Source organism: Halichondria panicea, chromosome 9 (genome assembly GCF_963675165.1).
Source record: "Halichondria panicea chromosome 9, odHalPani1.1, whole genome shotgun sequence".
Classification (NCBI taxonomy): Eukaryota; Metazoa; Porifera; class Demospongiae; order Suberitida; family Halichondriidae; genus Halichondria; species Halichondria panicea.
In genome coordinates, this window is record NC_087385.1 from 3,619,582 (window position 1) to 3,634,607 (window position 15,026).

Sequence of the window (15,026 nt, forward strand, 5' to 3'; positions counted from 1 at the left end):
CATACGCTCGTGGATGTGCTTTATTATACGACGGAGAAGTCCGGTATTTTCCCAGGGTATTATTTTCCTCGTGTCATGTCGAGTCATCAATAAAATTATGTCAAATCAGTCGATCGAACAATAACACAATTACAAGGGAAGAATCCAGTTACACAGGTACAGTACCGGTCCCATGAATGGTATTGCTAGACCTACCATGTGTGTGATGTGACATTTATGTATTATATATTTTCCCCTTGGGCCTTGGTAATCTAAATAAGGCCCCTAATTATGCGCCACCTCGGACGTACGTTTCTCCTATATGTATAGCACCATATAAAGTCACTTGCCAGCTATTTATTGTTTATACACTTAGCCTCGTAAACTAAAAGACAGTGCCTTTAATACTTTGTTTCAGATCAACCCCATGCCCATTTAATATAGTCTCGCAAGGCCTGGCTTGCGAGGCTATATACCCATGCCACAATAACTGATTGATGTACTAAATCTAGCAGCCTTCTCAGACCCTTATTGATATTTTGTTATAGCATGAGTCATGGCAATTCCATGTGTCTGTGTCTTTTTTGATAATAAATATAAATATATAGGCCTACTTATTATACTTTGTCAAACAGTCAGTTTCGCTAGTAAAATAAATCAAGCACTGCAATCATCAGCCTGTGGTTTACCTATATTATTATACCCGTGCGTGCATTCCCTGTACATCAGTGCCTAGAATGTGTATATAGAAGCTTCAAGTGCTGTCTTGCTACCTGTTCTTTCTGCCTAAAAACTGCTACATGTACATACGAAAGAGCTTTCAAAGTCTATGTAGATAGTTTGTTTCGCCTTTTTTTGTGACATAACAGTACCTGATTGCCATTTCTAGAGTCTAACTAGAGCACTAAAGTGCAAACCCTCGGCTGGTGACATGATTATAAAGAAACCAGAAATATAATGCAGTGCATATAGTGATGTTGTATCATGTATGACTTGCACAGCAACTCAGGAGCAATAAAACTAAACCAGACTGGAGAACATTTGAGAACAGGTAGTGGTACTATAGATATATATTATGCACTGTGGATTAGAATCACAGCAAAGAAGCCTGGAGTCTCAGAGAAGTATGGCTCCAGGTTCTGCATGGAGTAGGATAGTCAGCTAAAGCAGCAGGAGCTATAATTCAAGCTTTCTACTTTAGTGACCCTGTTCCATTGTTCCTGGTATATACAGCTTTCTACTTTAGTGACCCTGTTCCATCGTTCTTGGTACAGGATCACTTCAGTTATAAGTAACGCATGTGCAAGTTCTGTTCAAGCTACATTTTGCTCGCTTTTATTAGACAACGAAGCTTTAACACCGAAAGCTGCCACTATTAGAAGTACTGACTTGTTGTGTGGAGGCTACCCATGCTGTAAACGCAGTGCTAGAGCATCCAGGTAAGCAGACCCAGTCACAAGCTTCTTAGCTTTTGCTTGTTTTTATTTGACAACGAAGGTTTAACATGAAATTCTGCCACTATTAAAATTAATAACTTGTTGTATGAAGGCTATCCATGCTGTAAACGCAGTGCCATGGCATTGCAGGTGAGTAGACTCACACATTACAAACAAACAAACAGACCAACGGACTACTATACCCGTGGCCGCCCACGCGCGCCTCGGGTAATGATAAAGGTTACAGAGAGACCAGCGTAGGTTTGACATCCGCAAGGAACAGAAAGTGTTAGATGCACCATATTCTTTCAAGGCAACCTTCCTGATGCTGAAAAATTCGTCATCAGGATCGTCAGGAAGGAAATTGATCCACATACATTAAACCCTTGGAGCAACAGGTAATAACAGTGTTATGGAAGAGGAGCTTAAAGAAACAGAAGTCAAAAGTGCACAATGGCTGCTGCATGCTTCTGGCAATACAGCTAAAAGTGGCAGATTTCGCTGTTAAAGCTTCGTTGTCGTATAAAAGCGGGCAAAAGCTAAGAAGCTTGAACTTTCACGTTGACAGCTAGCTAGCTAGCTAGCTAACTACATACGGCCTTTATTCGAGGTACCCTACGTATTTACAGCTTGAATTGATCCCATACCGGGAATAATGGAAAAGGGTCACTACAATTGAAAGCTAGAATTGTTACTGGTTTGTTGTCTCTGTTCTGTTAGTAGCTGACTCTGGGATCCTACTCCAGGAACAATACTTTTCTGAGACTCCAGGCTTCTTTGCTGTGATCCTAGGACCTATATGTAGTCCACAGTGCATATCTCATGTACCACTCCAGTCTAGTTTATTTAGTTTTGATTACTCCTAAGTTCCTGTGCTCAGTCATACATCACTACATGCACGTCTGCATAAATTCTCTTCTGTAATCATGTCACCAGCCGAGGGTTTGCACTTTAGTGCTCTAGTTGTTAGTGATTCGTGTAACTAAATCAAATATTACTTTCTTTATTTTTCAGAGAGTCGTCAATGTCATCTCTGAAGGGCTACAATACTCTTGACTGTCAGATACTCAACAAAGACAACCAGCCACTAGAGCCTGACTATCTCAAAAGATATTGTTGCGTGTATTGTCATTACATACTGAGGCAAGCCCTGCAGATTGAATGTGGGGACAGAATCTGTAAAGGTTGCATTCCCTTGAGGTAAGGAGTAATGGAAGATATCTTACGTACTACTACTAGTGTAGCTATGCCTCACACCTGATCAACCATGCATGAGGTACCGGTGTCTTAAGCCCTGTTTACACCAGAATCTGGATTAGGTGTCGTGTAAACGGGGCTACCAGTATTATTATTGACTCACCAGTCACTCCTTATACACCAATGTTTTAGTGGCTCCCCAATAACGTAAGTAGTATGTAAATTAGAAACTATGTTTCGATGTAACCATAATAAATAGTTGCATATACTCTGACTCAATCCCAGAAAATCATGGCATAGAAAATGTTGGCAGCATAATTAGGTAGATAAAACAATAAAGATAAAAAAGAACTATAAAAAGAAGAAAAAAGAACAATCCGTAAAAGATTGAGCAAATTTCTTTCAGGTCCTGCTTGAAGGTAAGCGGATTCAGAATACACGTATAAACACAGTACAAGTAAGAAGCTGCTACAAGAAAGATTAAAGAAGCACCAGAAGCTTCTAAATGATGAGCACTAATACCAGAGCCCAAGCTCAGGCAGTGAAACATTCTGATGCTAACTAGTTAAGAAACCTAAGAAGAAGCAACAGTCCAATATAAATTATTATGTGATGGTGAGACTGAAGCACAGTCCAGGAACTCTCATTGTGTAAATCAAAGCTCCAATCATTAATTTTGAATTGTGTATCAACAGAAACATGGCTAACTGAGATAATTATTACCAATCAAGAGATTACACCAGACGGATCTACAGAAACGACAGAAGGTCACGTTGTGGGAGTAGTGATAATAGTATCAAAACACCTACCGTCAAGACAATTATACTCACCTCCCTCTACGGGCTAACTAGTCGAAGTTGCAACGATTATAATTGTCTGTATTTATACCACTCTCACCATCATTATATCAATCACACGCTTACCTCTCTTTCCAAATTTCGAACCAATATGGATCTTATTATTTCTTTCGATTCCCTTTTGATTGCCCTAACGATAACTGGTCTTCTATCAGGTCCCTGTCTCCCACAGTCCAACTAAGCAGCCTATGCCACAAGCAATTAACTTTAAACTACAATCAAGCTAACTTTTGCAGTATAATTATTCTTCAAAAATCCACCCATCTCCTCAAGCCTCCCAAAATGTATATACTGCCTGGTCAGAACTGAAAACAGGAAAACAGCCATCACATCAACTATTAACAGATAACTACCAATGTCAGGAGTTATCCACAACAGCCACTCTAACTGGTTCAACAAGGAAGTAAGCCGTAACGTGAAACCTTGACTCGCTCTCTGAAAAGGAAACTTACTACTGCAAGCAAGCAAGCTATGTAAACTAGAACAACTACAAATTGATTACGACACATCAATTTAAGTTTAAACACGCTGATAACTCGATGGTCTCAAGGTAATAAACCTAGCACAGAGACTATCAGCCAACCCCAAAAACTGTTTTCTACATTTGACCGACCCCCGACCCCCCCCCCCCTCCCATCACAATCATCATTCTGGCTCAATTACCATATTTAAAAAGGTTCAGAATTACTAACTGAACCGGTAACTGACATCTTTATTGTGTGTGAGTCATACCTAAGTGGTCGTACCCACTTTACAAGTTTTAACAGCTCATCATCCAGGCCTGTGATTTCTGGTGTACCACAGCGAAGTGCACTTAGACCTCTGCTTTTTCTGATCTATGCATGTGAACAGTTCATACACTCCTGATGTAAATGAATGACGTACCGACATGTGGAGCCAACTCAAATATATATCTTTTCGTAAGATACAGCGTATGGACTCCTCTGAAAGCCAACATACCCTACAAACTGCACTTAACAACATCTCAACCTGTTGCTCTCAACAATGACAAATGCCAGTCCTGCACAGATGCCACAAAGTTGGAAACCAACTTCAACCAGTGACCGAACAAAGAGATCTGGGAAGTGTTCTGCCAACCGCACTCTCATGGACCAAAAACTACAATGCAGTCTCTCCCAAATTTCTGCTGCTCAGCCCTGTCCTCACCGAAATACTTCTCTACTTAAGGATGGTTAGATCCCACTTCACGTACTGTTCTGAAGTGTGGCATCCAAACCTACTACAAGACATAACTCGCCTCGAAAAACCCAACGTAAAGCCACCAAGTATAATTATACTGCAAAACTAGAATGAACTATGCAAAGATAAGACTTATCGTGCTCAAATTGCTATACCATTTACGATTGTTCTTTGTGAAACTGGGTTATGTCGGTAAGTTGTCAAACTTACCAACATAATTAACCCAGTATATCAAGTTTGCCAACCAGAACGCTTCAGATAAAAAACCCGTTCACAACAAGCTTATCTATCATAATATTAAATTTTTTTAATCATTTTGATCCTCAATTTCCCTGTACTTTTCACTACCTATGTCGTTGTAACTTACCAGAACTCACAGTGTTAAGGCAATCTGTCTCTGTTATGTCTTTCGGTTACCGGTATTCTTTCGATTATGTATTTTATCCCACTCAGAGGCATCATATTAGTGATGCCTGTCTATCAGTTACAACTTGTCAAGCCACACACTTTTTCTTTTTATATCATCACCTCACACAGTTACTGAAAGCTTGAATATAATATAACCTGCGGCTGCCTACACGCCTCCGGTTAATGAATAAGATTATCAAGTAATTTTCTACAGGTTATTCAACTGTCCTTTGTGTGGGGATGAGATTGATCCTGAGAAGCCCAACCAGGTTAAGTGAATGGATGCTTCAGACCCACATCACCACTGTAGTTTAATAATATTCAATACACCCTAAAAATGTTGCTGTACGCTCAACTAAATTACTCAACAATGGTGTCCTAGGATAATTATGTATAATTGTATATATTGTTACAGTTTTTTAGTGACAGAAGTTGTCAGAAAGATGTTCTAGGCTTCACTGTCCTTTGCAAATGTCAAGAAAAGTTCAAGATTGGGGAATGGGAGGTATGTTTAATCCAGACGTTGTGTGAGTTAATTGTGTGGGGTGACATAATTGTACGTCCAGGGCAATCGCCTCCCTGTAAATTAGGATTCCCAGCAAATCGCATATCATTATTATACTCGAATTATGAAGCTATAACATGAAGGTCATGCAACTCTCATTATATAATTATACACAGTGTACTCAAAATTCATGTAAGAGGCGGGATATATGCTATAAAAGAATTCGGTGTACTCATGCGTCACTAAAAAATAGCTGCTGTATGAAATCTGAGAATTGTATGTGGCATTACATATAAAACAGGGTTTTTCATCGTTGGTTTTATCTCTCTCTCTCTATTTTGTGTATCTGCATGAGTAAAACTACAATAGCGCACTTCTGTTACATTCTACAGTTGCACAGCGAAATTTGTGAGGAGATACAGAAAGTGACACCTAAACCTGCAGTAGCAAATGTAAGTTGAATGTAGCAGTAGTTTACAGATGAGTGGACTAGTCGTACCTGTCTTAGGTATACCAAGAGTTCCTTGGTTATACTTGTGTAGTCTACTAGTTGTTACCATTTTACTTCGATATTTACATATCATTTTATAAAAATTTATTTCCAAGGTCCTGCCTCAAGATGTAGCTCAACTCGAAAATGGATTGAAGCAAACACAAACTGAACTGTCGGAGCAAAAGAAACAGGTCTGTGCCAGATTGTTGGACTAGAAAACTTGTGTATAATTATTACAAAGACAACATGACCATGCAGTGTTACTGTAACAGTAGTTACCAGTATAGCACAGTGTTACAGTAGTGGCTAGTGCATGGAGCAGGTGTTACATTGGTTAAAGCAGTGACAGTGTGACCGGCGTTACAGTAGTTACCATAATGCTCGTCAAATATACCCGCTATAAGCTATATGGTACTACTTGTCAATGCTCGTAATTATTACTGGCTATCGATATCGTGGAGCAGGTAGTTGGTGAAAAAGTTTCTACCCATTCGTATGAAATACCCCATTTAAAGATTTCGTATATTAAAATATTCGTACAGCTCAGGATAGTGACGTTGAATCTATTGCGGTAGAATAATTTCGTATTTTGCTCTTCAATACAAAATATCCGAAAATTTCCACCGTACGAAATAACCCGCTATATAGTATAAAAAACTGATTGGCTAGTGGAAGTATTTTATCCAACTCAATCTCACTTATTAGTTCACTCAGAAAATTATGTAGCTAGGATGAGTAGTACAGTGATCAAATTGTTGCTAATGACCTAAAAATAATGCTTATAGACACTGTTCAAAAAGTGTCACGTGATAATTATTATGAGTGAGGGTATTTCTAAACTTCCTAAACAGTGTCTAACTATACTGTATAGTGCGAAATTTTCGAGGCACTTATAATTATTTCGTGGAGCATTTCGTTGCATAATGATTGCTAACCCACAAAATCCGCGAAAATTAAGTCCCTCGAAAAGTTCGCGCTATACGGTATTATTTACATACGACATGCATGAGTGTATATATATTCAGCAGAAATATGGCTTAGTCCCTGCTAAACACTGAGCTAAAGTCACTTTTGCATGTAACACCTAAATAACCTAGAAAAGCTGTAAAGCTGCATTGTTTCAGCAACAATCACAGTTTATCATTTTCCACCGAGGCATCAGCACCTCACAGTACTTTCTGTTATTGGTAATGATAATTGATGGAATACATCCATGATATTAGTGCAGCCTTACCATTATAATTATGTCTTGGAATATAGGGTAAAGCTGACAGTGCATGTGTGCATGTTTGTGTCTGTGTGTTCCAGTGCTCAACGATTGCTAAGCCTATAGCCTTGGATTTTGATTTGTGGATAATTGCTTACATTTGAAGGCTGTTGCAGTTAGTGTTTTCAGAATGGTGCAGAAAAACCTGCTCATACAAAGTTTTTATTCGACTTATTTATTAGCCTCGCAGTTTCTAGGTATTTTATGCAATAGTGAAAATATCTGCAAGCTGCACGTACTGCATGCATGCAATGTAAAAGCAGTACTCATTATTGTGAAATTTGTAGATCTACCCCAGAGGAAGTCGGGACCACTTGACCTTTCACCTAATTACCTCTAATACATTTGAACATTCATCGACGCATTTAGTACCGCGGTGCTTAAACGTTACTATACATAGGTACAATGTATGTATACATTGTACCTACAAACTCCAGTATACTGGAGTTTGCAGAATCTTTGCAACACACCCATAAAAGCGTGGAGCGTTAAGCGTTCCTTATATGAAATATGTGTACACTGTGGTCTCAATGTAGAGCATAATTATAAGAAATGCACAATGCTCAAAACTTTTATTTATGTGTTGCAAAGATTTATGTGTTGCAAAGATTCTGCAAACTTCGGTTATAGTGCTGCAAGTTGATTGGCAATTTTTAAGTGATAATTATGAACTATATATGAATGTAAATTTTGTATAGGTTAATAGGTGCACCAAAAAGCTTGAATCGTTAGAGAAAGAAGTGCGCCAGCTCAGACTGTTGACTGACGAGGTACGAAGGGGTGTGGCAGCTTATGGGATTGCCCCCAGTCCAGGAAGCTCTTCAAGAACAGCAGCTGATGGAGAGCCTGCCGTGGTGAGCACTGTTGGTGTGTGCACAAAAGTGTGTGTCATCTATCTAATCATAATTATATTTGTCTATAGCATATCCATATTTTTATTTTTTATCTAGAGCTATAATTATGCTAGTTGTTCAATGTCTTTAATAAATTTGTTTGCACATGCACCACTGTTTACAGAACTCCCGAGTACTGGACCAAATTCGAGAGACAGTCACGCAACTTGTGTCAGACATCGAACAACAAAAGGGCACCTTAAGACAGCTAAATACATCAGTTGATCACTTCACACAGACTTTCCCACGAATGGAGACAGTTTTAGAAGAGTTGAATCTTAAAATCGAAATCCTTGAAGTTAAGTCAACAAGTGGCGTGTACATATGGAAAGTGAACGACCTGGCAAGAAGAGCGCGAGAGGCAAGGATTGGTCGAACGGTGTCACTCTACAGCCCTCCGTTCTATACTAGTCCACATGGATATCGTCTTTGCCTCAGGGCATATCTCTTTGGGGATGGTTCGGGGAAAGGTACCCATATATCACTTTTTATCGTTGTGATGAAATCTGAGTACGATGATTTGCTTGCGTGGCCATTTCAACACAAAGTCACACTTACTCTAATCAATCAGGATCATCCGTTGACCCCTGAACGATCAACCACACACCGATTTATTCCAAATGCTGATAGCTCAAGTTTCAAGAAGCCTGTCGACACATTTAATGTTGCTTCTGGTTTCCCCGAATTTGCTCCTCTCTCTGTTATTACTGATCAAGCATTTTGTCACAACGATACTCTGTACTTTAGAATTAAGCTGGAAACCCCTGAAGCTGTTACTGGTCCAGATGAGCTGAAAGACTAATTCTACTATAATTTATATAGCTGCAGTACTGTGCAATAGAACATTTTGGTTTATTTAGTTGCAGGACATATAATTGTTGTGTTATTTGCACTCAAGTTTACGATTAGATAATTGTTGTGTTATTTGCACTCAAGTTTACGATTTATAGATTATTAATGTAATTCCCAATGTGCAACCAACAAGTGAACAGTATAAAATACATAATAACTATACATGTATATAGATCAATAAATAATTTATTATAAATGTGTCACTCCTACTTCTATTCCACGGTACAACATAGTAAAAGTGGATTTGCTCAAATGCCGACTGTCTTTCAGCTCCAGAGATCCACCCAGTTCACCATCTGATGTGCTCAGGTGTGACAAACTCGGTAAATTTGTTTTAGTTGTGAGCATATTCTGCTGCTTGCGAGGTTTTGGGACAGGTGGCTTTCTTGGTAGCGATCGACTCTTCAACTGAGGCGTGGATATGTGGGGTGTCAATGCGGTAGTTCGTTCTTCTTTGGGTTGAAAGGTTACATGTTTTGGTGAGAGTGGTGTGTTCGGACCCTCTGAGGAGACAATAAAAACATGTGCTGTGGCATCACTTCTTTTTATTTGTTCTCTTCTCGAAATTCCATTCTCAGGGTTGTTTTCATTGCCCTTAGATGTTTCAGGTACATCAAAGCTTGAGGAAGACATTGTATTCCTTCTAGGATGAGGGTGAGGCTTTCTTTGTTGAGGATTGTGTGTCGGATTACACTGTTCACTAGGGGACAAAGCCTTAGCAATGCCACTGTTGTTGATGTTCATTTCAGACGTGGTGGAGTAGCTTGTATCCAAGTTTCTGTACTTAGAAGTAGTACTATTTGTGGGAACAGAGACGCTTGAATGAAGAGACTTTTCCTCACAAATGCTGAAAACGTCGTCATATAAACAATCAACACTAGAGTGTAAACCAGACGACAGCGTGCTCATCATCTGTTTGATAATGATATCGTTTTCGTAGTGACACTCCCCTTCTTCAGGCAAGAACGCGCTGTCATTGTTGTCTGACAAGGGACTGTCAGTTTTGGAAAAATCTCGAAGAAACTCCGACTCTGTTACATAGGACGGTGAGATTGGGTTCTCAAATTCTCGAAATGAAGTAGTCGAAGACGGTGGAGTTGGAATGATGTATACATCACTTGTGTCGGATACTTGACTAGCACGTTTCATTGAGGCAGACTTGATACCAGCTACTGTTTGATTCCCATACATCGAGATCCAATGTTTATACTGAGATTCACCTCTGCCCGTAAATGTGGAAAGTTCAGAATCACTACTGGTGCGTTTGATACTCCGTTTATGCAGAGCTGGTCGAGCCTTTGGGAACAGGGTCGTTATGGAGTAGTTGGCAGGTTTGGCGGCTAGTCCTGTTTCACTGGTACTCTGTGTGAGTCTGGTGGGGGGGATTGTCAGGACTTGAGACGAAATGGGCAGCTGAGGGTGTGTGGCTTCAGCTGTATGATGTATGCATGTGGTAACAATTTTAGTGGAGAATCAAGCAGCAACTATATGAACTTATCATTACAACTGTACACGCTGATGTACAACTCACCAACAGTGGCACAGGGAGTTACTGCATGAAGCGGAGGCAATTGATGGACTAGCTGACCACCCAGAGCAGTTGAAATGAATCGTTCCTGCTTGAGATTGTACGTTGGATGTGGTGGTACCTCAGGGGGAGGTGTAGGAGCTTTTCTTTTGTTAGCCTCCTCCCTCAAGAATCGTGCCCCGTGTTGAGAAGGTTGTGCTTCTACATTGATCACCTTCGAAAAGGTACCTCCCCTTGTAGACGTAGATTCCATAATGAAGTTCGATCGAGACAATACCTTAGGACTGTTGCTAGGAGGCTGTTTGGGATTGGCTCTGATACCCCTGGGGGGTAATGGTAGTTGTTTTTTGAATAGCAATCCTCCGTTCTCCTGAGGCGGTAAGTTTCCCATAATATTGCGTTCGAATTGAACTTCCCCCGAGTCTGTGATTATGATGCGGCTGCTAATTTGATATGGTCCTTCATAGTGACTACGACTTTGATGGTACATGTGAGGTTGGTACTTTAGATATGGCTGGGCACTGGCTGGAATTGAGCTCTCATGATTCAATCGAGGAATTGTTCTTGGGGGTACATACAAGTGGAAATCATTCAAAGTCTTCTTGCTAACGGGGACATTCAGGGTGCCGTCTGTTTGGGTATGAATTTCAATAGAATCTCTGCTAAAGGACCCAGTTCCAGAGTCAGTTGATTCATCCCAAAACTTCACAGGATATGCTGGGTTGATGGTTCCCATCGATGGTGAGTTGAACATACCAAGTGTAGGTTTGGAATCATGGGAGTTTTCTGGAGAGAGGTGTGGAGGTTGTGTGTCGTCTTCCGTGTAAGGCGGAGGAAGGGGAGGGGCTGGGATGTCCGGTTGCTTGATGTACCCACACTGGTGTGGAACTGTATAAATTTTCAATCCATTTTCGAATTGTGGTCTGTCTCGGATTCTAGCCTCTCTCAACAAGAACTGCATGCAATCGTTGATAAACTTCTTCTCCATTATGAATGTGATTCGAACACTTTGCCCTTCTCGAATACATGATGGACAAATCTCCATTCTGATTCCGACATCTGATTCCATGAATGCCTTGACACGATTCAAGTCCCATGCGTTGAGATTAATGTCATTGATAGGAGAGGCTAACACAAGGACACGATCCAACTGACCAACTCGGTGAGCTGGAAGATTAACGCCAATGCTGTACAGGAGGGCGTGGTCTAGTCCACTAGACGTATGGACTCGGACATGGAAAATGTGACCTGTGTATGTGTGGTTTGGGGGAGCATAATATACTTAGTACCTAAAACCACTGCAACGCCCAAGTAGTTTTACTGGGTCGTTATATTAAGTAGCTAGTGATAAAACGAATTGTAACTACTTCTTTTGGATACATTGTAGTGTTAAAAGTCATGAATGTGTTAATTCAAGCAGTCATTCTGCAGATGCATGGTCCCACTGTAAACCCTCCCTCCCCCCGGACTATTTACAGAAATAAACGGCCCCAGTGTACATTAAATTGTCCCAAGACCCTAAAACTAATCCTAACTGGGTCCAGAAAGACAGTCAATGGGAACTTAAAATTCTGTAGATGATTTCAGAGGTATCAGCTATTGCATGACAGAACCATAGCACGTGCGCATTCAACCAAAAGAAGTTTATCACCATTATCCTATGTCTATACAAAACTTCCCCAGATAATTAATGGACCCACCTTTGCCCAGACCGACTTTGAGGGCAGCCATCCAGTGAGCCTGACTCTCCATGCTATCAGTCCGGAACTGGAGAATTTTACCATCTGAAATGAAGACCTGGAAAAAAGAAAGTTAAAGGAATGATAATTAATGCCAGTACTTGTTGTGACTGAGTCAACTACATGACTGTAGTTTTAGTGACGGACTCAACACGCTCACACAATCTTGATTACCTGGAATATGCAGTCACGAAAGGAGCGGACAGTAACTAAATCCTCAAACGAGATCCTGTTCTTAGACATATGACGGTGCTGGTCATAAAGAACGAGTTGGTGTGAGTAGGTATGACCTAGAGTGTCGGATGAAAGTGTGCATGACGTCAACAAAAATTGTGTAGACAATCATGCATGTAGGCGTAGGAAAGCTATATACATGATTTATTGTAGACATGCAGCTGTGAACCTACACAAAAGCCATTAGTGGGATATTTTACCTAAAGTTTGCAAACAGGGAAACTACAGTGCATCATTGTGATGGGAAAAGCAAGTGTTAATGAATGGCAGTTTAGTGAGAATACAGTCACAGCTGTCTTAACAGGCTTCAGGCTTAATTTAAAACAGGATGCGCACACTGTCAACACTGAATAATGGTTACTTTGGTAGTCAGATTATTGGCATCCTGCATTACAAGAAAAGGCAGTTTTTGGAAGCTTTCTATATTGACAGATATCATAATCATTTAGCTAGCTCACATAATTATAGAAACGTCTCGTGCTGTTGAGAAGTGTTTCATACTCATACAATGGGGTATGTATGGATTCAGTTTGAGGGCACTCAAAGTAAGGGACATTCCTAGCTACATTGTAAATATCTATGCAACAAACAGATCAACAGCTGGCCATGGTTCATTAATTTGGTCAAATGGGGTGCATGGGAAAATAAAATAAAATATATTCATAGCCTAGTATTTGCACATGCACACACACACAAATCCCAACTCAACTGCACAACAGTTAAACGTCAGCTAAACATGTACGTGGCACACGAATTGCTTAAGGTACCACAGTATTGAGCACCACTATGCTATCCCGTAAGAGCTACTAGTCAACTTTATGTGTTGTTCATAAGACACAAACAACCATTTACAAGGTATACGTGTAGGCGTACAATGGCCACCAAATAATGTACGTACTAGTTACATAATTAATTTTGTCACATACCTCCTGCTAATGAGCCAGGATCCAGGATCATCTCCACATATCGAGGTCGCCATGACAACTACATGTGCATACGTAAAGGAGGATACTGAATATTTATAAGCTGCGTGAAATTATTTTAGGAACAATGGTTGCATTAAACAAATGCACGGAGTCAACAAAACATACTCCGGTGGATCAAGAGGATGTATAACGAAGGAACATGCTACATGTAGCCAGAGACTTCAATAATTACCGTATATCTTCTAATTTATCGGACAGCAAAAAATCATTATTTTGGAAATTGTCCGGGTATAATAGGAACATATTTTTATAAGCATGCGAAGTGTACGGAATAATTAGAACAAGCAAGCAGCTGCATGCAAGCTAGCTAAGTTTAATAGAACAGTGTGCGACTGCACTAGCTACATGTATCTAAAACTAGCTACTCAAAGCTATCTAACTGCAGCACTCAGTCTTACCTGACGTATATGAATGTAACTCAACTTTTCAAGGTATTATTTATCCGGATATTTAGAACAAATGTAATATTAAAGCACTGGAGTGTCCGTTGTATTAGAACAACAAAAATTGCCCAAAAGAGTGTCCGGGGTAATTAGAAGTGTCCGATAAATTAGAAGATATACAGTAATAGGTCCCCAAAATCGCTGGAAGGAACTTGTTGCCTTGGGCTCTTAGTTATTTAATTTTGGTTGTAGCAAGTAATTTGGACCCAGTGGCGGATCCAGGAAAAAGAAAAAAGGTTTTCCAACAGCGCGCAATTTTTGGAGAACGCCCATGCACTGTCCCAATGAACTAATCTGAACGTAAAAAAAGGGTACTGACATTCTTCTAGGATGTATTTCAACAAACTTCTTCACTAATAATATTGTTTCTGGCCTAGAGAGCTAGTTCCACAGTAATAGCCACTTGTAGTGCTGTACTGTAACCTCAATAAATTGCTCACTCAGCCAAAAAAGCCTAGTCAGCAATAAAAGCAAAAGGGGGGGTTCAATGGAACCCCTCTGGATCTTCCGGTAAGGCATACACATGCACACTACAGTGTACATGTACCGTCTTTCATCTAATTACAGTACCGCTCTAATAAAAGAACCACTATCAATTTCATGTGGTTGTGCTAGTGATAGTGTGGGCGACCATAGCCAACCACCTATGGTCATTTGTCGTTTCACCTAGCTGACTATACTCACCCTGCATCTTTTGAGTAGCATTCCTTTGTGAAGGCATCTTTGCAGCTGATCCATTCTATTGAACAAAATAACCCTACATATAGATCTAAATGTGATTATTAAAACAGTAGATAACAGAATAGTATACACAGGTACAGGTATAGATATATCTACCTAGCCCCCATAAATAAATGTAGACTATCATCATAATTATTAACTCACTGTTTCGTCCAAGAAAGTTAATTCATAGATCCAAACTTTACCACTATGGTACGTTGGTTAGGTACTCGCCTATAAATATATAATTACCATCTGATCGTGTGTTTAGCTCATTAGCCACACCTTC

The 15,026-nt window shown here is 40.0% G+C and overlaps 2 protein-coding genes across 5 annotated transcripts; one reads left to right on the top strand and one right to left on the bottom strand.

Annotated features, from left to right (window-relative positions):
- Nucleotide 1: 1 nt before the first annotated feature.
- LOC135341839 (TNF receptor-associated factor 3-like) lies at nucleotides 2–9,205 on the top strand. Of its 2 annotated transcripts, none has more exons than XM_064538510.1 (8): nucleotides 2–156; nucleotides 2,430–2,615; nucleotides 5,292–5,346; nucleotides 5,493–5,582; nucleotides 5,975–6,034; nucleotides 6,189–6,266; nucleotides 8,041–8,196; nucleotides 8,360–9,205. In XM_064538510.1, exons 2-8 carry the CDS (start codon nucleotides 2,440–2,442, stop codon nucleotides 9,035–9,037), a joined length of 1,293 nt encoding a protein of 430 aa, XP_064394580.1. In that variant the 5' UTR covers nucleotides 2–156; nucleotides 2,430–2,439; the 3' UTR covers nucleotides 9,038–9,205. The 2 variants fall into 2 exon arrangements, with proteins under 2 accessions (XP_064394580.1, XP_064394581.1); XM_064538511.1 differs by lacking the exon at nucleotides 2–156 and adding an exon at nucleotides 1,258–1,418.
- A 19-nt stretch (nucleotides 9,206–9,224) lies between these two features.
- LOC135341831 (uncharacterized) lies at nucleotides 9,225–15,018 on the bottom strand. 3 transcript variants are annotated; one of them, XM_064538499.1, is made up of 7 exons: nucleotides 14,903–15,018; nucleotides 14,702–14,756; nucleotides 13,515–13,572; nucleotides 12,529–12,644; nucleotides 12,316–12,412; nucleotides 10,619–11,863; nucleotides 9,225–10,520 (listed from the first exon to the last, which is right to left on the bottom strand). In XM_064538499.1, the coding sequence occupies exons 2-7, from the start codon at nucleotides 14,753–14,755 to the stop codon at nucleotides 9,277–9,279; spliced, it is 2,814 nt and encodes a 937-aa protein (XP_064394569.1). In that variant the 5' UTR covers nucleotide 14,756; nucleotides 14,903–15,018; the 3' UTR covers nucleotides 9,225–9,276. The 3 variants fall into 3 exon arrangements, with proteins under 3 accessions (XP_064394569.1, XP_064394570.1, XP_064394571.1); XM_064538500.1 differs by having other exon boundaries at nucleotides 14,702–14,774; nucleotides 14,903–15,016; XM_064538501.1 differs by having other exon boundaries at nucleotides 14,702–14,786; nucleotides 14,903–15,003.
- Between the last annotated feature and the right edge of the window lie 8 nt (nucleotides 15,019–15,026).